The sequence below is a fragment of the Raphanus sativus genome, chromosome 5 (assembly GCF_000801105.2).
Source record: "Raphanus sativus cultivar WK10039 chromosome 5, ASM80110v3, whole genome shotgun sequence".
Classification (NCBI taxonomy): domain Eukaryota; kingdom Viridiplantae; phylum Streptophyta; class Magnoliopsida; order Brassicales; family Brassicaceae; genus Raphanus; species Raphanus sativus.
Window position 1 is genome coordinate 30578234 of NC_079515.1, and position 24310 is coordinate 30602543.

At 33.1% G+C, this 24310-nt stretch overlaps 4 protein-coding genes across 6 annotated transcripts; 1 reads left to right on the forward strand and 3 right to left on the reverse strand.

Moving 5' to 3' along the window:
• Window positions 1-7581: 7581 nt before the first annotated feature.
• On the forward strand, window positions 7582-10500 carry LOC108805236 (NAC domain-containing protein 7). Of its 2 annotated transcripts, XM_018577227.2 has the most exons (5): window positions 7585-8057; window positions 8856-9035; window positions 9119-9390; window positions 9469-9744; window positions 9904-10500. In XM_018577227.2, the coding sequence occupies exons 2-5, from the start codon at window positions 8876-8878 to the stop codon at window positions 10213-10215; spliced, it is 1020 nt and encodes a 339-aa protein (XP_018432729.1). In that variant the 5' UTR covers window positions 7585-8057; window positions 8856-8875; the 3' UTR covers window positions 10216-10500. The 2 variants fall into 2 exon arrangements, with proteins under 2 accessions (XP_018432728.1, XP_018432729.1); XM_018577226.2 differs by having other exon boundaries at window positions 7582-8057; window positions 9469-10500.
• Window positions 10501-10664: 164 nt separating this feature from the next.
• LOC108805238 (thylakoid lumenal protein TL20.3, chloroplastic) lies at window positions 10665-12570 on the reverse strand. Of its 2 annotated transcripts, none has more exons than XM_018577228.2 (7): window positions 12369-12570; window positions 12073-12258; window positions 11944-11973; window positions 11754-11860; window positions 11341-11375; window positions 11118-11246; window positions 10665-11029 (listed from the first exon to the last, which is right to left on the reverse strand). In XM_018577228.2, exons 1-7 carry the CDS (start codon window positions 12530-12532, stop codon window positions 10838-10840), a joined length of 843 nt encoding a protein of 280 aa, XP_018432730.1. In that variant the 5' UTR covers window positions 12533-12570; the 3' UTR covers window positions 10665-10837. The 2 variants fall into 2 exon arrangements, with proteins under 2 accessions (XP_018432730.1, XP_018432731.1); XM_018577229.2 differs by having other exon boundaries at window positions 12073-12253; window positions 12369-12506.
• Window positions 12571-12752: 182 nt separating this feature from the next.
• LOC108858753 (uncharacterized) lies at window positions 12753-14105 on the reverse strand. The gene is made up of 7 exons (XM_056985850.1): window positions 14095-14105; window positions 13680-14055; window positions 13532-13591; window positions 13358-13470; window positions 13222-13290; window positions 13077-13128; window positions 12753-13009 (listed from the first exon to the last, which is right to left on the reverse strand). The coding sequence occupies exons 1-7, from the start codon at window positions 14103-14105 to the stop codon at window positions 12860-12862; spliced, it is 831 nt and encodes a 276-aa protein (XP_056841830.1). The 3' UTR covers window positions 12753-12859.
• Window positions 14106-14183: 78 nt separating this feature from the next.
• LOC108856949 (acid beta-fructofuranosidase 4, vacuolar) lies at window positions 14184-18370 on the reverse strand. The gene is made up of 7 exons (XM_018630855.2): window positions 17914-18370; window positions 17498-17506; window positions 16458-16702; window positions 15327-15944; window positions 14802-15214; window positions 14624-14711; window positions 14184-14524 (listed from the first exon to the last, which is right to left on the reverse strand). The coding sequence occupies exons 1-7, from the start codon at window positions 18311-18313 to the stop codon at window positions 14306-14308; spliced, it is 1992 nt and encodes a 663-aa protein (XP_018486357.1). The 5' UTR covers window positions 18314-18370; the 3' UTR covers window positions 14184-14305.
• Between the last annotated feature and the right edge of the window lie 5940 nt (window positions 18371-24310).

The following is a 24310-nucleotide window of genomic DNA, read 5'->3' on the forward strand; positions in this document are numbered from 1 at the left end:
TAAGAATCACATTTCAATGTTTGACTATCCTGTGTCCATGACCAGCTCTTCAGTCAACTTATATAATAAATATACAAATGATAAAATATATATTATATCATATGGTTGCTAGCTGATGATGTTTTCCTGAAAATCAAATATCCGTTCCAAATTATTAAAATCTCTGATATATGCATCTCATTGGGCTTATTTTATCTGTTGCAATGAGCAGTGACATTACAATCGAAACTAACTAGAGGTCATTATTAGTTGAGTTCCTTGAGTAAGTATTGGTCGAACTGCATAACACCAGTAATTTTTGTATTCAGATGATTCATATCCCATGAAAATAACTAATCGTTCTGTGTATAGTATAATGATTAAAGTTATGCATTTAGATTATTGTTTTAACCTTTCATTTAGATCTATCTTATTAAAACAGAAACATTCTGTTGGACCTAACATTTATTTTGTAAGTTTTTAAATTAAATACACCTTTATACTTTATAGTTAAACATACATTAAGTCACTAATATATTCCTTTCTTTATACTACTATCCATGTTTCCAAACAATATACTTATTTATTTATACTACTATCAATGTTTCCAAACAATATATTTTTATACTACTATCAATGTTTCCAAATAATACGATAATTAATCTTAGTTATTTTATATCTATCATTTTCTCTTTAAAATTTTGTAGAAACGTCATAATTTCATAAATTTGCAAAATAGTGAACTTTAAAAATTTCGATTATAAGATTACAAATTATGAAACTATTACAATTTAAATTCAATTAGATTACATATCGGTCATCCATCAGTTCAATCGTTTAGTCTCGGGTTTTAGTGATTTTTTAATATGAATATTTTAAAAACATAAATTGAATTGTCAGATCTCCGGATTAACCGGTATAATCACAATCAGGTTGAATTTAAAAATACTGATTTAAATGCAAAAAATATTTAAATACATACTCTTTTAAAATAACCAAAATATTTGTTAAATTTATTAGTGAAATTTTTCATCGTAAAATATCCCGCGCTTCCCGCGCTTCAAAAAAGCGCGGGTCAAAATCTAGTTTTAGATTAAAGTTAATGTGATCATAACAAAAACATGGAATTTTTTTTGTCACTACAAAACATGGAATTTAATGTGCAATTATAATTACATTTACAAATAGTGGTGGGCCTATAACTTATTTACTGAGGCAGAATATACTTTGAAACTAAAAGTCTCATCTAATATCTGACAAAACCAATAATAGAGTAGTTTCAAGAGAGTATTTGAGAAATTTGATCTCTCTTTGCACATATGCATGCTTTTATATCACATATATATATAATATATATATATATATATATATTACTGGTAGCACAATAATCATTACTATTGATAACTAGAAAATTAGAAATGTCACAAAGAAATTAGTCCTCCTTTTGATATACCATAAGAGATTCAGCGTAGCGTTGATGCAGATTTTTTCGTTTTTATGTTTGATTCATATTTGATCTGTCTCAGTTCTAGTAAATTAGCTGAATAACTATACCGATTTGGCATCTGGCTAGCGACAGCATAACTATTGGTAGCCGTAAGATCAAACCAAACATTAAGTAGATATTGGTAGAATCTTTCACATGTAAGTGATTTCACATGTAATAAGTGTTTCCACAAGTGATAAGAAACTGACAAAAGGAACAAACTTTCCCACGTGATTCAATTCTTAGAGCTTCTCGTAATGATTAGGGACTTAGGGTTATGGGACAAGTTGTAAAGAAATATATCTTCTCGTCGAATGGATATATACAACGTGTTCATGCGCAAACTCCCTCCAAACCCTAACACTGAAGCCTCGGACTTGGACCGCTCAAAATAGTTTCAGTTATACAATAACATATAGAGTTAAATAATTTATCAGGCCTTATACTTACTTAATGTGTCATGGTAATCATTGTAGGTTATAAAGGAAGTTACATAGTGGCAGGATGTTTTTGCAGGTAACTATATTTTTAGATTTAATAAAAAATTCTGCCACCTTGCCCATGCGTATATAGATTATAGGATAGTATAATTAGTTGTCTTGAAGGTTTTTTATACACTCAACTTTTTTTTTTGTTGGATAAACTTGATTCTTTTTTTTAATTAGTGTGCTACCATTTCTATAAAATAAAAAATAGTACTGCCAATAGATATTCATGGAAGTTGTTCTTCTAGAATCCAAAAATATAAATAGCTTTATTATAATATTCAGAGTGGTAACTTGCAATTTCAGCAGGATCTAGGTAAAAATATTATATTGACCATTTTTGAGTTAATTGTAACGTATAAACTTGGATTCGATCATGGAAAATAGTATTTTAATCTTATTTTTATATTCAACTTATGGTAGGTGGCCCAATGAGAGCTCACCATTCACCTATCCAAACCTAAAGTTATATTAGGATATCCATACATTAGCTGTGCCTCAGAAGAAAATAATTTGATGAAACTGTCAATAATTTATGCATTAGTACCGACCATTATATTCTAGTAATCAACTAGTGAACGCGAGACACCTTTTTACTAAAAGTTCACAAAACACACACATTTTTCGTATGTAGAGTGAAAGTGTGGAATTACTTAATATAATTTTATTTCAATATCAAATAGCTAATGGACAAGAGGCGAAGCAGGACCAAAAATGACACTTTTGGATCACGGTCTTTACTTATGCTTCACTTCTATGCTTCGTTTCAGCAACACACAAAAGCAAAAAAAAAAAACTATCTACATAAACAAATCTTTCCAATTTCCTTTCTGTTACTTTATTTTGTAATTCTTTATTGCTGTTTAATTAACTTAGACACCAAATCTTTGCCCCGAAGTCCCTAACATCAGCCGCATAACCATCCGATATTTGATATGCTCACCTAAACACAAACTCTACCTATATTCTAAATAGAACTTACCCAATATGCATTTTAAAAATATATCATGTTAGTTGGTTAGTTAATTAGTTAAATACTTCAATGATTACATTATATTGATACAGTTAACAGGGGAAACCATTTTCATTGTGCTTATATTTTCTTAGATGAATAAAATGTGTTTATTACATAATTTAACAGTAGTGAATAAATACTAGAAGAGAATTATATGCGGAGGTTTTTTTCCTCGGTCGTTAAACTTGGAAGACATTTTGACATATATTTCCACTCCATAATGCGATTTGAATTATAGAGAATCAAACCCTTTTTGATAAAAAAGTGAAAATCAAACTTATATTATGGAAAACATATAATATGAAAATATCAGGTTATTATTAATTTAAATATTTACGAATAAATGCTAGAATTCTAGAACGAAGGCATGCAAGACAAACATGTCTCCGAAGTTCATAAGTCGCACATTTTTTGTAAGGGATTTTTCGCATCGTTGTTGGAAATCTAAGTATAACGATATGTCGTGTTTAGTTTATACATAGACCGTAAATTGTAGAGTATACAAAAAATATACAAGTATATATTGTATAATTGTTAATTTGACAAGGTAAACAAAATTTACGAGGGTTTAAGAGAACGGAAAACGGAGTGGGACCCGCGCGACCAACCCGCCTGCAACACCAAACGTGACTCTAATGATAGAGGACTCACTCACGCCGGACCAGCATTTGCCACGTCAGCACATCATTCCGTTTTGTGGGTCCGGCGTTCCACTTAAACCCGCCAAACTCGTAGCTGTTTTCAGTTAAATTTTGTGTGGTCAGTCACTGAGTCACAGTTTTACCAGGGATCTGCTTCGGCCCTTACCCGCCGAGATCAACTCAGCTGACTAGAGTTTTTTTTTTTTTTTGAGAAAGGGCTGACTAAGCTGACTAGTTTTACAGAATTGTTTCAAAAAAAAAAAAAAAAAAAAAACAAATTGCACAATACAAACCCTAAGGAACACTCGTCTTTTTTTTTCGATGTTCTCTTTTTTTTCTTAATAAAAATAATAAGAGATGAAAATAATTTAACAATAGTTCTGTTTTATGTGACACAAATGCATCTTGTAAAAAGAAAAGAAATTCTCTCAAATGATCCTAAAATATGTTTTTCATAAAAATAGCACACAATGAGAAAAATAACAAAAACAAATTTCATTACAAAACCAAAAGGCTCTTGGAACATCTTTAAAAACAACTTTAAAGCTGCAAATTTAAAAATTTATATACTCCAAAAGTATCATCAAACACATAAAACCCCATTATAGTAATTTGAAGAGATAAAACGCGCGTGACCCAACGCGCCCCTAAAGTTTTCTCTCAACCCTAATCACCCTTGCTTTCGAATCGTCATCTTCACCAAGCCTCTCCGGCGCCGTTGGGCGGTGAGAGAGGGACCACTTTCTTCCCGCAATGTCCATCTCCATCTCATCCTCTTGGTTCTGCTATCTTTGTCTATCTTCTTTGCTCGGTCTTCTGGATTCGGAGAAATCTTCCTCCGGATAGTCAGATATCAGAGGCGTCTCTGGTTCTTCTGGAACTCCGGCGAGGCTAGTCGAGTCAGCGTTATCAATGGGAGCCTTGGATCTTTCGGTAGAAACTGACTGCGCTCGATCTGGGTCAGATCTGAGATCCGAGACCTGCTGGAGCAACGGATGCGTCGCTGCCGTTCCTGTTCCTGCCTCGTTGTCTCGCTCCAGTCAGCTTCCTCTAACGGCATGCTCCAAGGTTTCGTAGAGCTCCTCCTCTCTGTATGAGTGAAAGGTGGTAGTGAGATGTACCACTGAGGACCTCTGTTTTAGTTCAAGACCCAACAACCATGACGATCTTACGGTAATCGTTTAGTTCCTCTTCTTGCTCCCGGTCTTTGTTCAGTAAGGTTTTGAGGACAACCTGAAGTCAAGGAGTCAATTGCATCTAGCCGGAGCCTTCTTTTACCAATTGTATCGTCTGTTTTTCAAGGAGTTTAATACTCCTTCTGTGCTTCATTCCCTTGTTCCTTTGCTCCAACAGTCGCTCTGATGTAACATCGACGTCCTTGCCGTTCTTATGTGTCGCGTGGCCGGAGGGAGCCAGCTTAGACCGTCCACGCTTGACCGTAACTTGGGCTTCAGTTTCTGCGGTATTGGCTCGGGGTTGCATTCTTGTTTTCTGTTGAGATAGCTGTGGTTTACTCGGTCGACGTCCTCCTCCAGTGGTGCGCCGGGGTGTTCGCCAGCCACCGCCGTTGAAGCCTGCTGGAGCCACTTCGGTGAGTGTTCGGTTGAGTTTACTCTAAGCTATACTCTTGCTTGTTGGTTAATCCGTGCAAAACAAGAAGTGCATTGGATTGGGAGCTTTAAAATGTTGTTTCTTGTTCTAGTTTGATCTATTAACTTCATGCTATCCATGTTTGGAAGCTTGGATTTAATTCTTAGGTTTTTAGGGATTTTTTTAAACTTTTTGCGGTCCCTAAAAATCAAACCGGCTGTCAAAGCAGGCTGTGGCTGCAAGCTTCTTGTAACCAAATCATCATTCATAGTAATGACATTTACCATTTAGCAAAAAAAAAAAAAAAGTAACATCAAAATATTAAATTATAAAATTTTATATAGTGAAAACATTATATTTGTGGTTTCACGGTACAAAATCTTATATTCGAGGTTTCATATTTTTCGGTTCTTGTATTTTTATATCTTTTAAATATTCTTGATAACTTCTTATTTATCATTTTAGTCTGTTCACTTTATATATTTTATGTATTTTATATATATTATTATAAATTTAATTTTTACATATATATTTAAATAAATATATAAAATTTTAAACAAAAACAAAATCAAATTATTTTAATAATATTAAATAAATATTATACAAGATAATATTACATCAAATAAGTTAATATAAAAACAACATGTAAAAATGCATAAAATAAACCTACATAAATAAGCTAAATATTATAATTATAATAACAGTCAGGTAAACTTAGATCCCGAATCTCCCATATCACAAAAAAATTGTCCATAAAAAATTGATGCACTTGGAGGTGGTTGTTGTTTTGAGTTCTTTTCTTTATGATTCTTTCTTGTACAAGTTGAAGTAGCAATAAACAAAAATATTTGATTTCGACAATTTTTAGGTAATAATCTACAAAAAATAAAGAAACTCATTTATCATTTTGAAATACACTACTTGTTCATATATATATATGAGAGCATTGTAGAAATAATAATAATGAATAATAATATGTTTTTTCGTAAAAATGATTTCGTTGTAATTATTTTATTTATATGTAATATGCTATTAGAATGTAATACTTTACTAATAAATATTGTTTACAATTCTTTTTACTGTACGTTTTTAGTTGTTATAAGATTATTAAGCTTTTATTTGATTTTTGTTTAATGCAAAGACTATAATGTAAAAATCTAAAACTTTTAAGGTTTATTTAAAGTTTATCATCAGAGAAATACCCTCAAACCTCAAATATAAGGTTGCTCTTGGAAATACTCTTATATCTTTTTACCTTATAAATATATAAATATAAATAACTATTTAAACAAAAAAAAATTATAGTTTTCGAATCATAAGTTTTTGAATTAGAAATTTTGGAATTTTTTAAAAAGGTTATTTTGAAATTCAAAAATTATTTATGAAATTATTATTATTATTTTTTAATGTTAAGTATTTATTTATTTTTAAAAATTGTAAGCCTCAATCCCATCCCTCAAATTTAAAACCTAAAAAATCTATATTAATTAATCTTAGAGGTATAATAGTCTATTTACCTCTTTAATAAAATATTTTGATCATTTTGATTATTGTGAGTTATATTTATAATAAAAACTTTTTTTATGATCATCAAGGATATAATTGCACATCCTTTCTCCCGTTTTGGGTTCAACTTCTTGAAATCGTGTATTCTATTATTAATAAAAGTGCCTATGTCATTTTCCTTTCGAGTGTTATGTAATCCCCAAGATAGAAATCAAATTGATCACCTTTCATTACAAAAATATAATATCGTCTGATACATAGTCATATACAACGCGTTTTTCTTTTTCCAATTGAAAAATAAAATGCTATGAGAAAATTGTATCATGAAATACAAGACTTGATAATTCATCGATACCACAGTGAATGTACTATTTGTAAGAAATGTAATTCTACTAAAAATAAGTATACGTATATTTTACTAAAATTTAACCATGTGAATGTATATAATCTCAGGGTCATCAAGAATCATAGAATTACTCATTGAATGTATCCTATCTTTGATCATTTCAATATTTACGTAATATATACACATATCAATGATTTGGCTTTTGGTATTTGTTGTATATACAAACTTATTAACACTGGATTGAATAAGGTATATATTTTTCGTAAACATATATATACTATAGACCTAGCAATATCTTTTTGTTCATAACTATTTGATTTGCTTTTATCTAGGATGTAAAACATCGTTGGACATAAAATAAGTCCAAACTATAAAGCCAAGAAAATAAGCTTAATGTGAGGACAAACAAAAAAGAACCTTAATATTGACGATCAAGCATATCCATCAAGAGCTGGTGAGTGGTAATTGATGTTGCCACCTCTTTATCTCTCTCTAAATCTTGCTTTCCCCCTTGTTCTCCTCTCTCTTTTCACCCCAAGCTTTTGCAACAAATAAAGTCTCTTCTCTCTTTCTCTCTCTAGATGCAAGAGGACTCAGAGAGAGAGAGAGAAAGTATGATTGATGGGGAAAGAGAGAGTACGAAGTAAAATACAATAGATTATTAGGACACGGTTGTCATCTTTTGTTATGTGTCTTGTGTGCGCTCTCCTTCTTTTCTTCATCCATTGATCTTCTTTATTTAACCCTACTCTCTTTCTCCTTTTCTCATTCTTTCTATCATTCATTTTCTCTTTGTTTCTCTCTCGGGATCTGATATCTCTTTTCAGTAACCTATTCCCGAGGAGCACTGTCAAATCTTGTCCATTGTTCTTTAAGAGATCCCTCCCTCTCTCTCTTGTCTTGCGCTGGAGAGTTCAACTTCTGGTGAAAAGCGCATAAAAATATCCAAAAATATAAAGTTTTGTTTATAGGTTTCAGCTAAATCATCTTATATCTAGAGTTTCTTCAGGTAAAACCCTAATTTTCTGTCAACTTTTTATTCAATATCCATTCCTCACCTTCACAAATAAGTTTCGGAGTTTTTGTTCTTGTTTATGTAAAGTTTTTGCTTTTGAATAATCTTTGATCGTTCATCATCATCATCATTTTCATCAATCACCTTGACTATCATCATCATATCATCTCATCATACTCAATGTTTGCTGATGTTACAAGCAAAGCAAAATAGCATGTAAATCTAAAATATTAATTTAAATAAATTTAACAACTAACCAGTTATCTTTTGTGTAAAATATTTTTTTATAGGATTATATACAACAATATAAAGAGTGTTCTCCTCTTTCACCTTCTGAACTTGTTTGGTTATATATACTTACATGTGGTTAATATCCACGCTAGTGTTATACAAATGAAGCAATATACTAAAGCAGAATTTTGCTCAAAAAAAAAAACTAAAGCAGAATTTTGCTCAAACTAATCGATCTAGCGAATATAAATTTGAAATGCATGCATCTAATTATATCAACTTAACTGTCATCATATGTTAGTTCATGTATCATATATGTACCAAAAGAAAGTTCTTGTGATCAATGAATGTGCGACAGTAGTTCTATCAAATTATAAATATAGAATTTCTTCTCTTTTAGACTAAGCAAAGACGGTATTTAAGACGCATAATCATAATCAAAATCACATAATTAAGTAATTAGTATAACTAGATATAACATAGTATCTTATTTTTGTAACTCCATTATTTTGTTTTCAATTTGTTTGGTAATTATTAATTGTCTTATAAACATGTTATTAGTTCATCAAGAAGACGCAAAGATGAATACGTTTTCCCACGTCCCTCCGGGTTTTAGATTTCACCCAACAGACGAAGAACTTGTAGACTACTACTTGAGGAAAAAAGTTGCATCCAAGAGAATAGAAATTGATTTCATAAAAGACATTGATCTTTACAAGATTGAACCATGGGATCTTCTAGGTTTGCCAAACCACATTATCTTTTGTAATTTCCTAGGATTTTTTCTTCAAAAAAAGACTGATATCATTCCTTTCTGAAAATAGAGTTGTGCAAAATTGGACATGAGGAGCAGAGTGATTGGTATTTCTTTAGCCATAAAGACAAAAAGTACCCCACAGGGACTCGAACCAATCGAGCAACCAAAGCAGGGTTTTGGAAAGCCACAGGAAGAGATAAGGCTATATACTTGAGGCATAGTCTTATTGGCATGAGGAAAACACTTGTGTTCTACATGGGGAGAGCCCCAAATGGACAAAAATCTGATTGGATCATGCATGAATACCGCTTAGAGACAGATGAAAATGGTATTCCTCAGGTATTATATCAACCCTAAACCATAACTTCTCTCCTAAACCTATTTGAGTTAATTCCATTATATGATATTTTGCTGTAGGAAGAAGGGTGGGTTGTGTGTAGAGTTTTCAAGAAGAGATTGCCTGCAGTTATTAGACGAATGGGAGATTACGACTCATCGCCTTCACATTGGTATGACGATCAGCTCTCTTTTATGGCCTCTGAGCTCGAGACAAATGGTCCAAGACGGCTTATCCCCAATCATCATCAGCAGCACCAACAGCCTTTGCCATATGGTCTTAATGCATCTGCTTACGCTCTCAACAGCCCTAACTTGCAATGCAAGCAAGAGCTAGAACTGCAATACAACCACTTGGTACAACATCACCATTTTCTTCATGAATCTAATTTATCACCCCTCCAGCTTCCTCAGTTTGAAAGCTCTAAGATCCAACTAGATAATATTAACTGCAACTCTCTTTCTTGCGGAACAAGCAACAACGTTAACAACTCCACTGATCTTGCTAACTTGCAGCAATCGAATCTCCCACATGAGGAACAACTGAATCAAGGGAATCATAGCTTCAGTTCTCTATACATGAATGGAGGGAACGAGCAAACGATGGAAAAAGTCACGGACTGGAGAGCTCTTGATAAATTTGTTGCTTCTCAGCTAAGCAACGATGAGGCCGACACAGCTTCTGCCTCTCTACAGAACAATGCCAAAGACACAAGCAACCTAGAGCACCAAGTTGATGAAGAAAAAGATCAGAAAAGGGTTTCAGACATGGGAGAAGAATATGCTGCTTCTACTTCTTCGAGTTGTCAGATTGATCTATGGAAGTGAGCAGAAAGAGAAGGCTATATCATATAAAATGCATATATACATATATCTATCTATATACGTTCACACGAACACTAATCAAGTGTAGATGATGATGATGGTACAGATTTATATTTTCTTTGTTTGATTTTTACAACATTATTCAACTTATATTATATGCATATATATACCTTGCGTATCCATGCATATATACTTGTACTCGATACATGATTTAACCATATAAACTCTAATCTAAATGTAACTCCAATATTTCTTTTTAATTGACAATTGTCTCTTATTATTATTCTAGTTTTTAATAATCTTCGAAATGTATGTATGCACATATATTCAGTTATTCACTTACAAAAAGAACTATTTAATTGTCAACTCCTATATTTTCTATATCATGAGACCATTTTAAAATGTGTTCCATGCTCTCTCTTTCCTCAACAAAATATATTTGCACTTGCATAGAGGTGATTATAGTCTCCTTTACTCAGTGTATCATCCATTTTCTCTCTTTCTGGTCATTTACAATTCACTACTATAAAACATACAATACACGACTAATGTAACACAACATATTATGAAACAAATGTTATTACATCTGCATTGTAACCACACACATGATCTTAACGGACTGAAACTACGAGGCGTCACAAAGACCGGTCTTCTCATCGCAGAATCCATCACGACCGAGAAGACGTTGAGGTGGTGCACTGAGTAAAGGAGACGAAGGTGAGCCATATGCATTTCTCCTGCTATTTCCACAGCCAAGAGACTTCCTTGTGCTCACTCCAGTCAATGGGTTTGTCCCGTTTGCGTATTTACACAGAGCCTTCAAACACCAAAAATTATGAGCACCACTAGTGAAACGCTTTATTCAGCTTATGTTTATGGACAGCTACGGATGAGTGAAACGTTACCTGTTTTTGAAGAAGATCAATCACAGCGTCACTAAAGTCAGCGCCTTCGATCTTGGCACCACCGAGGTCACTACGGGTTAGAACCGAACGTACAAGAATTGCATTTGTCAGATTTGCCTCGTTTAGCACCTAAAGTTTGCCATAGAAGAATCGTTCCTTTAACCGAAAAGGAGAATGCCTCATATGCAAGTAATGTATATAGAGTATAGTGTATGTCATTTACCATCCGATCCATCAATGTATCACTCAAATCAGCACCTGCAGAATAAATAAATAAAAATAGTACTTTTCAGAAAGACATCGTCAAGGACTCAAATGCTTAAACAAGGTTGACCAAATTGCTCTAAAAAGAAAGACAATGGTGTTTCAAAGATGAGAGAAACATCTACTACAATGGATCTAAGCTAAGGATGCAACAAAGAGAGCAACTGTTGTGGGATTAAACACAATGTCAAAATGCTTGTGGAGGCAAAGGAACTGATAATTCAGAAATTTCTAGTACAAGGGAGAACATATCTGAATAACTGAATATTATTTGTGGAATCTGTTCTCTTTCATAAGTCTAATACCATAACATCTCATAGTTACTGCAGAGGGAAGGGCTTAGTGATAGCATAACTGAGAGAGAATAGTCACCTGAGAAGTTAGCTTTGTATGCAACTGCTTTCTCAAGATAGGCGCCGTTGAAGGTCGAACCACTAAAATCAGACTCTCTCATATCTGCAGAAGTGAAGTTGGCTCTTCTGCAACGATATCAGTAAACCAGTACACATGATTCAGAACATTAAATTGCTTCTTCACATTGATGGTTTCTTGATATACTTACCTGAAATTTTCGTTGGAGTGAACTGTTTTGCTGCAAAAAACAAAAACAGTGTTCATCTCACTCAGCCAAGTGAAACTTCTCTAAAGATTTGATGCAAAACATTTCAGACAAGAACCGTTTATGTTATACCTGAGATCAGCAGAACCAAACTGAGCAGCTGATCCTATACCAAACTCGCCACGTATATCCGCCTCGAACTTGTTAAGATCTGCCATTGCTGGAAACCCTGAGCTCGAGACTATCACAGCCGCTGCTAATGCTCCTGACAAAAACCTCTTCCACGTATTCGATTCTCTACCGGAGCAACAATCTTCCCTTTTCAAACAACAATTAAACGCCATAAGTTTCTAAAAATCCAAACTTTGCGAGAACAGGGGATCTTAAAGACTCTGTTTTTTTTTGTGATGGAAGTGTTCGAGTCTCACCTAGAACTTGATGAATCTCGTTCTGGTTTTGAACGGGAGATTAGCTGTAGACGCCTCAATGGGTATCTCGGAACATGGTAAAGAGACCTTGAGGAGACGGGAGATGAGGATCGTGTAGTGTCAAGTGACTTCATGGGCAGAGGAGAGAGCGAAGAGAGAGCCATTGCTTAAGGTTTAAACTTTGCAGAGTAGAGATTTGATACATTCAACTTCATAAAACAAGATATAAATCTCGCACGTGTGAAAGAGTTCCATCATCCACTTTGGTTGGTTTAGATGTGTACACGTCTGTCACTTTTTGTTCACCATTTACTTTACTCTGTTCTGACTTGTAAAACAGAGGAAAAAATGGGATCTTTTGGCAGAGGAACTAACAAGATCACAGGCAGATAAAACTTATTTGTTGTGTTTATTTACTGATGTCTGCATTAACAAATCAAACCATTGAAATGGCAGGTGTTACACAAGGAGGATAACGATAGCAAACTACACTAGAATCTGTAAAACTCTTCGAGCTTTCCAGGTAAAAAGTCAGGGTCTTTAGGTGCAGTGTTCTTGATCTTCTCTTGGAGGTGTAAACTCTTGGGAAGTATAATCTCGGCTCCTAGACCTTGTGTCGAAAAATACCTCTCCAACAATATCTGTAACATAACAAGACTAGATAAGGAACCACAGATACTACTCAAGATGGTGTTCTCATTGCCTTACCACAGCAGCGTATGCGTCTTCTCTGTTCTGCCTTTCACTCTTGCCAAGTCCCCTAGAAGAACAGAACGTCCCAAACATCATCAGGTTCAAATCATCCACGCACAAGTAAACCAAGAAGAGATAGAGAACGAGGAGAGGAACTAACATTACAATCATTCTGTCTGAAGCTTCTGATGATGTCCCATGTTCATCCAATACATAAACCCTCCAACCCCTGAAAAAAAAAAACCATAAAGTTCACAACTTTGATCTATGTTTGTGTGTGAGTGAGTATGCTTCACCTCTCGGCTGCTTGAACCGCAAGCCGTCCAGCGACAGATCGAACTTTATTAGACTGAACCGTCTCTTTCCCGTCGGAAGATCTCGGCAACCCAATTATGAACTCATCAACCTCCTACAAAACCCACTTCCAATCAAATCACTTCCCACTACTAAGAAACGTTTCGAAATCATACCTCTTCTTCTGCAATTTCCAACAGCCTAGTCTCGAGCTTCTGCCCTCTCGATTTCAAAACCTAACACCCAAAATCACATCATCACTTTCACTAAACCTTTTAAAGATAACGTAAAAAAGGCCAGAGATCGAGGAGTTTCGAAAGTTACCGTGAGAGGACGAAAGGTGTAGCCTTTACTGAGTGCGATTCCTGTCTTCGACAACCCTAAGTCTACGCCGAGACTGAACCCTCCTCTCCAGTTGCTGTCTGTTTTCCGGCGAACGGCGTTAGGGGGAATTTCAGCAGTCGACGTCGCTGCCCTCAAGGGTAGAGGATAACTACGGGTTCTAATAATGGGAGATACACGAGGCATGAGAGGGGTATTCACGTCTTTTTGTGTTCTGAAGGAAATTGAGACGGAGGGGAAGTACTGAAGAGAACGCATTGCAGTAGCAAGAAGACGAACAGTGACAACTATTTCTTTGACGATGAGTCTAACAAAAGCTCTGTTCCCAAACCTTCTGACCCTGTCGAAAGGTTCGGCTCTATTTTTTTATTATATTGGCCAATCGGGGCCCAACTACTTCCATTTCATTAACGAACCTCCTTTTTTTCTTACGTATGATTTTTTTTTTTTGGCTAAAATTTTTCTTACGTATGATGATGAATCAAATATGAAACTCGAATGTAATTAAACAACGGCTAAAATGGTAAAAGAACGGATAAAACAAATATTTATTACAAGTAAATCTACAAAATCGAAATAAATTGCTGGAGGTAATAATGGGTGTATAATCAGGTGCTGGAGATAGCGCGGACGACTTCCTCAGAGTAAGGGTGAATAAAAGCACTGTTCATTTGCCAAACTTTGAACGACGCCGTAACAGTCGCATCAATAGCATTGTTGAATACAAAAAGCTTAGCTGCTCCGTAGATGGCTTTTGTTGGATATACCCTTGAGGTTATACATGTTCTTCCACCTTGTGCGAATCCTTCTACGATGGAATGATCCACCTATTTTAAAATAGATAAAGTATTTCAGTCCACATTGTATATATTATGAAATTATATTTCAAAAGTATATATAAAATTATATTGATTCAGTAAATTTACCAATATTCTCATGGTCAATTTCTCTCCTCTAAGAACCGGTACAGAACTACCATAAATCGGCTTAACGACATCGTTGGCAAAAGTTGACCTGTTACAAAAAAAATGTTATATTTCATAATCTAATACTACTATACTACGGTTAGACATTACTTTTATAATATTTTTAAGAGAATAATACCTTGAAGTGTCTGTGCAGAAGAAAGTTTTGAGCTTAGAATCTTTTCCTTTAGCCACATAGAAGTAAACCGGAGTTTGCTCCGACAAGCTCTTATCGGCGAGAACCGAGAATCCAAACGGTCCTAACGCACCACGGACGGTGGAGCCACCGCTCTTCTGGCAGCTAAACTCCTCAGCCTCAGCCGCAACCGAAGCATCTCCAAGGATTTTGTCAAGAAACTCTTTCTTGATCTCGAACTCTGCTTCGATGTCTAGCTGAGTTGCGGTATCCACATCGACCGGTACCACTGAACCGGGACCGACTTCCATATCAAATTGCTTGCTGCTTAATCTAAGAGATTCTATTTCTTCCACTGGCCACTGGACCAAGTTCTTCCCAGTCTTTGTGTCGAGAACGACGGTTCTTGGGATACCCTAATTAATAATTGTATAAACAAAACTTTTAGCCCTACCTTGGACAACAAGCAACTATAGCAAAACAAGACCTAACTTTAACAGCACGTTACATCAAGGAAACAGAACATACCTGAAGAGAAGACCAGCCCTTTTGTACGTCAGCAGCCTCACTGTCGGATTCACCAATCCAACTCCACAAGATTCTCCGACCCTTGTTTTGGTCATAAAACGTCTTTGAAGCATAGAACTTTCCGTAATCATATCTCAAACTAGCACTCATCCCAACATCGATAGTAGGATCATCTGGGATCCATGTTCCGTTCGAATCAAAATACGTTCCAACAGCATAATGATCAAACCTGGTGTCGTCCATGCTAGCCTTCACGATGTGCTTTACATTTGGTCCGTTGACCGATGTGTCGAGCCCATTGACCGCGGTCTTAGACACTGGATAGAAGTCAACACACTCCCACATCCCCGTGTTTGGAACCTTGTGCAACAATGTGTCGTGTTTCTCGTAAGTCTTGAAGTCGGTCGTGTCGTACACGAGTGAGATTCCGGTTTTGTTGATCTTGGAACCAATTGTGATCCGCCATTTTCCAGCTGATGTCTTCCATGCAGTCGTCGGGTCACGGAAGTCCTTGGGGAGAATATCTGGCGGAGGTACGAGAACAGGATTGCCTGAGTACTTGACCCATTTCACTAGGAGTGGGTCGTTGAGGTCCTCAGGGTATGCAAGATTTTGGACCTGAAAATATTATATAATTATTATAGTTAATACAATATCCTTAAACCTAATTTACATGTTCGAAAACTAATTTACCAAAATCTGGCTGTATAACTCATTACCTCTACTATTTTCCTAGCAGTTTTTTTGTCAAGAAATTAATTTTCCTAACAGTTCATAAAAACAATCTAAATAATAGGCTGGCGTCAAATATTGTGTGCAGTAATAATTTCAAAAACTATATTATAATTATCACATGTTCACTACACATATACTTATATATAAATATCACCGGATTCACCCATTTTTCTTAGGTTGTGTCGTTAGGAAAATAGTATTATGGTAATATATTACTTTAAGTTTTATTCTTATTAGAGTTTCAAGAGCTATAATATTTTAGAGTAAATAAGTACTTTACTAGATTTGATAATATAGCTCTATATATGACTTCACTGTTTTGAAACTGTTATTTTGATTTTGTTTCAACACTTTTAAAAATTGAATGTTGTCTTAAAATCTTTCGAGTGTACATACCTGAACGGATTTGTCGGTGGAACCAGTGTACAACATGACGATAGAGCCATCATCGAGGAATGTGGCTGAGCCTGTCCAGACACCATTGGCATCATACCATTGGTCAGCAACCATCGCTATGGGCAAATGGACCCAATGGATTAGGTCCTTAGACACGGCATGGCCCCAAACAATATCACCCCATACGGCTGCATTTGGGTTATACTGGTAGAAGAAATGGTACCATCCTTTGTAGAATAATGGACCTGGACAAAACGCAAAAACATTTTATAAGGGTCAAAATGAATAGAACCCCGAAATAGTGAGAGTTTACGTAGACGACAAAGTTCTAGCTATCAAATCGAAATAGCATAGTTTAGTTTAGTATTCGACAAAGTTCTTTGTATACCCCCACTGGCATTAATCAATTTGAGATAAGATCGAAACTTTGCATTCATAAGGATTTATCAATCGAGATAACTTTTATGTGGCAACCAGTGATTTGTTCAATCTCTTCAGCATGTGGATCTCATGTGAGATATGAAGTGGCAAAATCAGTTTAAACTAAAATATAATTTCTTGCTATTGGTTGTGAGGTAACGCTGTTCTGATTTTGTCAGTGAGCCTTTGGCTATAACGTGGATTGTGTGTGATGACGCTATGTGATCCACTACTTCTTGTCCCTCCAATTATTTCTTTTAAATTTCATACTCGCTCCGTTCCACTTTAAGTGAAGTTTTAAGATTTTTATTTTGTTTCATAATATATGATGTTCTCATTATTCTAGATAAATTTAAATGTCATTCAAATTTTGTGACCAATCACCAAATCATGCACTATTTTGTTATTGGTTAAACTTGTTTTATTTAATGTGATTTTTATATAACCAAGATAAAATGCATAAAAATTTATATTTTTTTAATAATTGTGTAAAAATCTTAAACATCACTTAAATTGGTACAGAGGAAGTGTTCTGTATTAAGATAAACATACTTTACGGTAAGTGAAATTCATTTTTGCAAAATTAAAATAAACAGAAAAGAAAGGAAAGTGAAACATACCGTTAGGATCTGCAGAAAGAAAAGCCCAGATTTCCAATTGAGCAACATCGTATTGGATAAACGGAGGAAGAAGAAAACAAAAGAACAAGCAGAAATATTAGAACAAAATTAGAGACTAATTAGCACAAGATCATATGATCAACTATATATATAACGTTCTCGCTTTCTCAAAAAAAAAAAAACTATATAACGTTCTCAGAATTAATTTTGATAGATTTGAATGAATCAATCACTGTTGAATAATTTGGAAATTTGAAGATTTTAATATTCCCTCCCATATTATGGAAAAGGAACTATATCCGTGAAAAGGGGAAGAATGAATATTCTTTGAATGTGTAACAAAAAGAGGAAAGACTTTTTCAACCAAATTAACAGATAATTAAAATCAACTTTTTTTAAACAAAATTTTCACATACCGTTCATCCAATTCTGTTCAGGTTGGAAATGAAACGCCGTTCGTTGCCATGACAACACACTGTTGTTCCAGGCGAACGCCACCGCATTCCGGACACCGGAAAGCTTCAACAACTGACCATTGCTTTTCTCCGACACGCCTGCGAGGTGTGCACGTGACGTTGACGTCGATGTTTCATTGCTTTCGAGTTTAGGGTCGTTGGATCTACGAGATCCGTCGTGTGTGGCGATGAGAGCGACATAAAAGGCGATAAACAAAAGCCCAAATGAGACGGCGAGGAGACCTTTAACGGGTCTTCTACTGCGATGGGTTTCCGCATTCCGGTCGGATCTTGACACGTCGGATAATAATGGGTCCTCTTCTCTGGCGGAGATTGGCAAGAGTGCATCGGAGCTAGCCATTGTTTTTTTTTCTGTTTTCGAGTTTTTTTCCTTGTGTTTGAGATTTGGATGCACGAGCTTTTCTAAATCCCCTATTTATAATAGGGCCGGAAAATAAAAATAAAATTAAGTGAAGATTTATGTCTTCCTGCTTCGCTGGAAGAAAGAGAAATGTGTACGAATGTCAAAAAGTAAAAGAGATTGGTCTATCTGTAGTAATAATGTGCAGTGTCTAAATCATTTTTACTTATTTCTATTATAAATTTTGTTTTTCATTTTACAATGAATTAGCCAATGAATGTCAAAGTAAAAGAGATTGGTCTATCTGCAGTAATAATGCAGTGTCTAAATCATTTTTATGTATTTCTATTATAAATTTTGTTTTTCATTCTACAATGAATTAGCCCATGAAAGGTAAACATATAGTAGTAAAATTTCTCAAAATTGAAATAAAGAAAAAGGAATTTCAAAGGAAAACAATTGTATTCGTTCATATCTGTTAATTAGTCCCTTTGGTTGAATGAGTACGACTTATGACAATGATATGAGTTATACATTGAATTGTCAACCTCTTCTGTAGAATTCATAATTGGAGATGTGTTTAAATCTCGACCAAGGCATAGATAATCACTAGTGAGGAATATTTTTTTTTTTTTTTTTTTTATAACTCTGGTATCTGGGCAGCCACATTCCCAACTATCTCCCCGAAGGGGGTCCAGCGCCCCAACGGAAAGGATGTTAAATCCGTTGTGGCCAAGGCTCGAATCCGGGTGGCGGACAGTACATCTGTACCTCCTTTACCACCAAGCTACGAGCACTTGGTTGGAATATATTTCATTACTAAGTCCATTACATTTTCATTTAACTGGAGATGTTAGTTTCACGGTTATCTGTTGGCAAAAATGGTTATATATATATGCAGGGTGTGTTTAGTGTCAAGGTCGGCATACGTTGTAACATGTACAAATACATCATATTCACTTCTTTGAAAATATAGCTGTAATTCCTATTTGCCTTCTTCGAAGATTTTTATTTCCGTGTAATATTTGATATCACAAACTTTTAATTTCTTTGGTCAGCATGAAAGCATTGATATTACCAACTTAAAGGCATCAGTTAATATCGAATATATACTAATAAAGTTGAGTTTTTTATTTTCTTAGGGGAAAAAATGCCATGTGGCATTCTCCTTTTAATAATTAAAATATTTCTTAACTTTATTTAATGTGTTTTAGTGTTAATTGTGATTAGGTGTTAATTTATTTTTGTTATTGACAATTTATTATAATGATGTTTTAATTTTGGATTGGAAGTTTAATTTATTATAAATTTTATGTCTTGATTTTTTTTAGATTTCATAACTCTTATGTTACATATTTTTTTTAAATACTTTAAACTATTTCTTAATATTTTGTATATTAAATATAAATACAAAAATGGAAATTAAAGTTAAGTATTTTCAAATTTTTTTAAACATAAAATAGATACATATCCAAACTATTACTTTATGTTTGAAAACATTTAAAATATTAAGAAATAGTTTAAAAAGTTGAGTTTTTTAATCTTTTTTGGGGGGAAAAATGCCATTAGGTGTTAATTTATTTTTGTTATTGACAATTTATTACAATGATGTTTTAATTTTGGATTGGAAGTTTAATTTATTATGAATTTTATGTCTTGATTTTTTTTTAGATTTCATAACTCTTATGTTACATATTTTTTTAAAATACTTTAAACTATTTCTTAATATTTTGTATGTCAAATATAAATACAAAAATGGAAATTAAAGTTAATTATTTTCAAATTTTTTAAACATAAAATAGATACATATCCAAACTATTACTTTATGTTTGAGAACATTTAAAATATTAAGAAATAGTTTAAAGTATTTAAAAAATATATAACATAAGAGTTATGAAATCTAAAAAAAATCAAGACATAAAATTCATAATAAATTAAACTTCCAATCCAAAATTAAAATATAATTGTAATAAATTGTCAATAACAAAAATAAATTAACACCTAATCACAATTAACACTAAAACACATTAAATAAAGTTGAGAAATATTTTAATTATTAAAAGGAGAATGCCACATGGCATTTTGTATGTCAAACATAAATACAAAAAATGGAAATTAAAGTTAAGTATTTTCAAAAAAAATTAAACATAAAATAGATACATATCCAAACTATTACTTTATGTTTGAAAACATTTAAAATATTAACTTTAGTCTTTATATATTTATTTTCATAGCTAATATATTATTATATAATAAAACTAATTCATTTACTAAACCGCGGTTCATCCACGGTTGATCCAATGATCCAGAGACCCGGTAAATCGTCCGGTTCAATGTCCGGGTCGAGTGTCAAAACACTGGTTATAGGGTTTCTTTGTATTTGATGTTGACGATGGAGAATGGATCCTCTGTGATCTCCTTCTTTAACGCAATTGACGTAACTGTCATATAATCAATCTAGAAATTCCATTCATCCCACTCTAATAATGTTTAGTAATTGATGGCGATTCAAGTCCAAAAGACTAATATTTAGTCTATTGGTATTGACACATAAACTCTATGGTATCTTTCCATGTTACACTGTGAAAAGAAACCAATAACTTCTCTGATGCATGCTGTCCGTGTTTACATTTTAAAAATCATGAACATGATTAATATACTCTTAAAACTTAACTAAAAAAAGAATCATTACTTCCAATCTGAGAGAAATTTAAAAATATTGTCTGGTTGCTAAAGTTATTTAAAATTGATGTAAACTACACACCATCTTCACCATTAATCTTTTGCACCACACTAACCATTTATTGTTACTAAATGCAACAAATCAGCAAGCCCGAATGTCACAGATAGTTAGAAATTGTCTTTCTCTTGATCGTTATAGATGCTAACATCTCATTTACTAATTAACAAATTGACTTTTTACTAGGAAGATTTGGTGAAATTGTTCCATTCTGGTTAAAATAGAAGTTGTCCATTAAATAGAGGAGTTTAGGAACCATTTATAGTTTTTAGATAAAAAAACATATTTAGACATATTAAGATTCGTTGATATTCTAAATAAGGGTGGACAAACAAGAATTTCGTTATGAACACACACAAAATCTTCCATTATAACAAAATTAATATAGAAAATAATTTTATGTTTCTTATTTTAAGATACATCTTTTTAAGAGACCTTAAAATCAAAGTAACACATATAACTCGCACTTCTATATTTTAAAAGTCAACATGGTAATTTTAAAAATATATATTAGATACTCACCAATTATTTTACCAAAAATTGACACTTCACCCTTATTTTTTATAAAATATATAAAATTTGAAACGTATTCCATCTTTCTATTTTTTGAACTAATATATTAGTAAAAGTTTTATAGTTCATATATAGTTATGTTCTCTATATAAAACATCAACTTTGTTTTATGTTTAAATTTCAACTAAATTAATTTTGTTATGACTATCGGCTTTTTATTCTATTTTTATTAAATCGATTAGTAACAACCACTTATGCTGTTACACTTTGAACTAAACAACTTCAGATAAAGTAATGTACTACGGTCACTAACCACTATAAAAAAGATCAGAAAATATAATTTTTAATATATTTTATTTTCATATTTAACATATTTTATTTGTTAAGACCATATAATAATTTATAAATTTATGTAAAAGTATAACATACGAATCCTACGCGCCGGAAAATCACTAGTTACGAATAATTTATACTAGAGAATTAGAGAGACACGAGAAACACGAAAACATAACCGGCCAACTACTAGTCAAGTTTAACTGCTAAACTAAAACTCTTTTTCTTTTAAGACAACAAATAAGCTCGAAACACGTTAACATTTAACTCGATCCAACATAAAACAAAAGTTTATTGACCAGTAAAAACTAAAAACAGCTAAGTAGTTTTGAACCATTGATTTGATTTGGCCGGTGGAGAAAAAATTAAGAGAGTTGGTTTCAGTTCCATTGGGAAAGGATAGTTAAGAATTTAAAATACACATTTAAGAGCATCCGCAACGGGATTTATCACGAATCTTTAGCACTTAGTCCTAGATTAATATGAGTACAATAATATTATAAAATCTAAGTTAGATAAAGATTGGTCCTTAGGTAAAGATTATAAAGATTTGGTCCTTAGAGACGTGGCATCGTTTGATTGGATCGGTGGAGTAATGTGTTTTGTTTTGAAAAAAAAACTTTTCATTCTCGACTCAACACGAGAAAAAAATTTCCTCTCGACGAAACGGCGTATACATGAACAATTGAAAAATAATTTAATTGAAAATATTTGGAACAAATTTGGTGACGAAGATTAATAATTATTGTATCTTTATATTTAATCATGCAATAAATAAAAAATTTAATTTTACATGTTTTAAAATTTAATATTTTTTATTCTTAAGAACTCCAAATTAAAGAACACTATTGGACATACAATTTTGATTAGAGTTTATTATAAATTTTAAAACATGTGAATTTTTTTTATTTATTGCATGATTAAATATAAAGACACAATAATTATTATTCTTCAACACCAAATTTGTTCCAAATATTTTCAATTAAATCATTTTTCAATTGTTCATGTAATACGCCGTTTCGTCAAGAGGAATTTTTTTTCCGTGTTGAGTCGAGAATGAATTTTTTTTTTCAAAATAAAACATATTATTCCACCGACTATTCAAAAAAATTTAAAAAAATAATAATTTAATAGTGCTAAGAACTTCAGTGGTGGTAAGAAATGCTCTAACACCACTGTTAGTTTGGTCAAGCACATTAAATAATACATTGTCTCAATCACAACAGAGCCCAGGAGGAGGAACCCATGTCCAATAATTATGATAAGAAATGAACCAACACCGATTATAAGAAGAATAAACAATTATTACAACACGTGAAACCTATTCAAGCCACAGATCAATTGCATGTGGGATTGGAGATTGAAAGCTTTTTTTTTGTCAACCTTACAAACTAGTAAGATCTGAAATTTAATTATTTTGTCTCTCTTAACTCTTATTCCATTCACGTTCTCATTTTTTTATTTTGTTAATAAAATTTTCGTTCTCAAACTATTTTTTGTTGAAGTTAACTGAGCATACAAGAAGAAACCCTAATTTTTGTTCGGTAATATTAACTTGAAACTAATATTACCGATAAGATCTATTATCTTGAGTTAAAATGGTCTCATACTATGTTGGTAAAAATCTTAGTCTACAATTCTGTAAGGGTATAAAATGCAAACACATCTCAAAGGATTTTGCACTCTTTTACGTTAAAACACCAAGTTGGAAAAGACAAGATAATTTGTATGATTGTTGGATGTCCGAAAACTAGATCCACATGTAAAAGACCGATAGGTTTTGGCAGACATAACGTGCCATGTCTCCTTGTATAATTTGTTGCTAAACAATAATTCTAGAAAAATGAAAACCATGGTCCGAGAATGTTATGTTTTGAGAACCTTAAAAATTTCGTAAAATGTTTTTTTCTAAACTAATGATAATTATCCTTCAATAATTCAGAAGGATATGCAATCAGTCAATCACTCCATTTCACAGAAATTATTCGAGTCTGTAATGAAATCACATTGAAGTCGAACTATTCCATTGTTTTTATTCGTAATGATACGAACCGAGAACAATTTACAATCACACACGTCGTTGAAAGAGAAGCGCAATCATATAGAAAAAAAATGATTGAGCTTAATTCAATATACTTTAGTCAACACCTAAATTCACGATATATATATATATATATATGTATATGTAAAATTCTGAAGATAATTATTATACTAAATAATTGAAATGTACGTTTGTGCTTGTGTGCAAATTACTAAATTATAGAATTTTGACATTAAGAGGTTGATAGAGATCAGATAATGTATATGACTGAGACGGACACAGTTAATGTTCATCCTCTTCCTTTGTCTTCGTACTACTTATCATTTGGTTCACACATAAGTTTTTGTGGATGCAGAAGATCACATATTGG

Excerpts from the sequence above, each read along its gene's own strand:
- LOC108805236 (XM_018577226.2), top strand. The coding sequence starts at position 8,876 with ATGAATACGTTTTCCCACGTCCCTCCGGGTTTTAGATTTCACCCAACA. Across the intron at positions 9,036-9,118 it reads TGAACCATGGGATCTTCTAG|AGTTGTGCAAAATTGGACAT; the intron begins GTTTGCCAAACC and ends TTCTGAAAATAG. Across the intron at positions 9,391-9,468 it reads ATGAAAATGGTATTCCTCAG|GAAGAAGGGTGGGTTGTGTG; the intron begins GTATTATATCAA and ends ATTTTGCTGTAG.
- LOC108805238 (XM_018577228.2), bottom strand. The coding sequence starts at position 12,532 with ATGGCTCTCTCTTCGCTCTCTCCTCTGCCCATGAAGTCACTTGACACT. Across the intron at positions 11,974-12,072 it reads TTTGGTTCTGCTGATCTCAG|CAAAACAGTTCACTCCAACG; the intron begins GTATAACATAAA and ends TGTTTTTTGCAG. Across the intron at positions 11,376-11,753 it reads ATACAAAGCTAACTTCTCAG|GTGCTGATTTGAGTGATACA; the intron begins GTGACTATTCTC and ends TTTATTCTGCAG.
- LOC108858753 (XM_056985850.1), bottom strand. Across the intron at positions 13,471-13,531 it reads TGGAAATTGCAGAAGAAGAG|GAGGTTGATGAGTTCATAAT; the intron begins GTATGATTTCGA and ends TGGGTTTTGTAG. Across the intron at positions 13,291-13,357 it reads GCGGTTCAAGCAGCCGAGAG|GGGTTGGAGGGTTTATGTAT; the intron begins GTGAAGCATACT and ends TTTTTTTTTCAG.
- LOC108856949 (XM_018630855.2), bottom strand. The coding sequence starts at position 18,313 with ATGGCTAGCTCCGATGCACTCTTGCCAATCTCCGCCAGAGAAGAGGAC. Across the intron at positions 15,215-15,326 it reads AGGGCTGGTCTTCTCTTCAG|GGTATCCCAAGAACCGTCGT; the intron begins GTATGTTCTGTT and ends ATTATTAATTAG. Across the intron at positions 14,525-14,623 it reads AATTGACCATGAGAATATTG|GTGGATCATTCCATCGTAGA; the intron begins GTAAATTTACTG and ends ATTTTAAAATAG.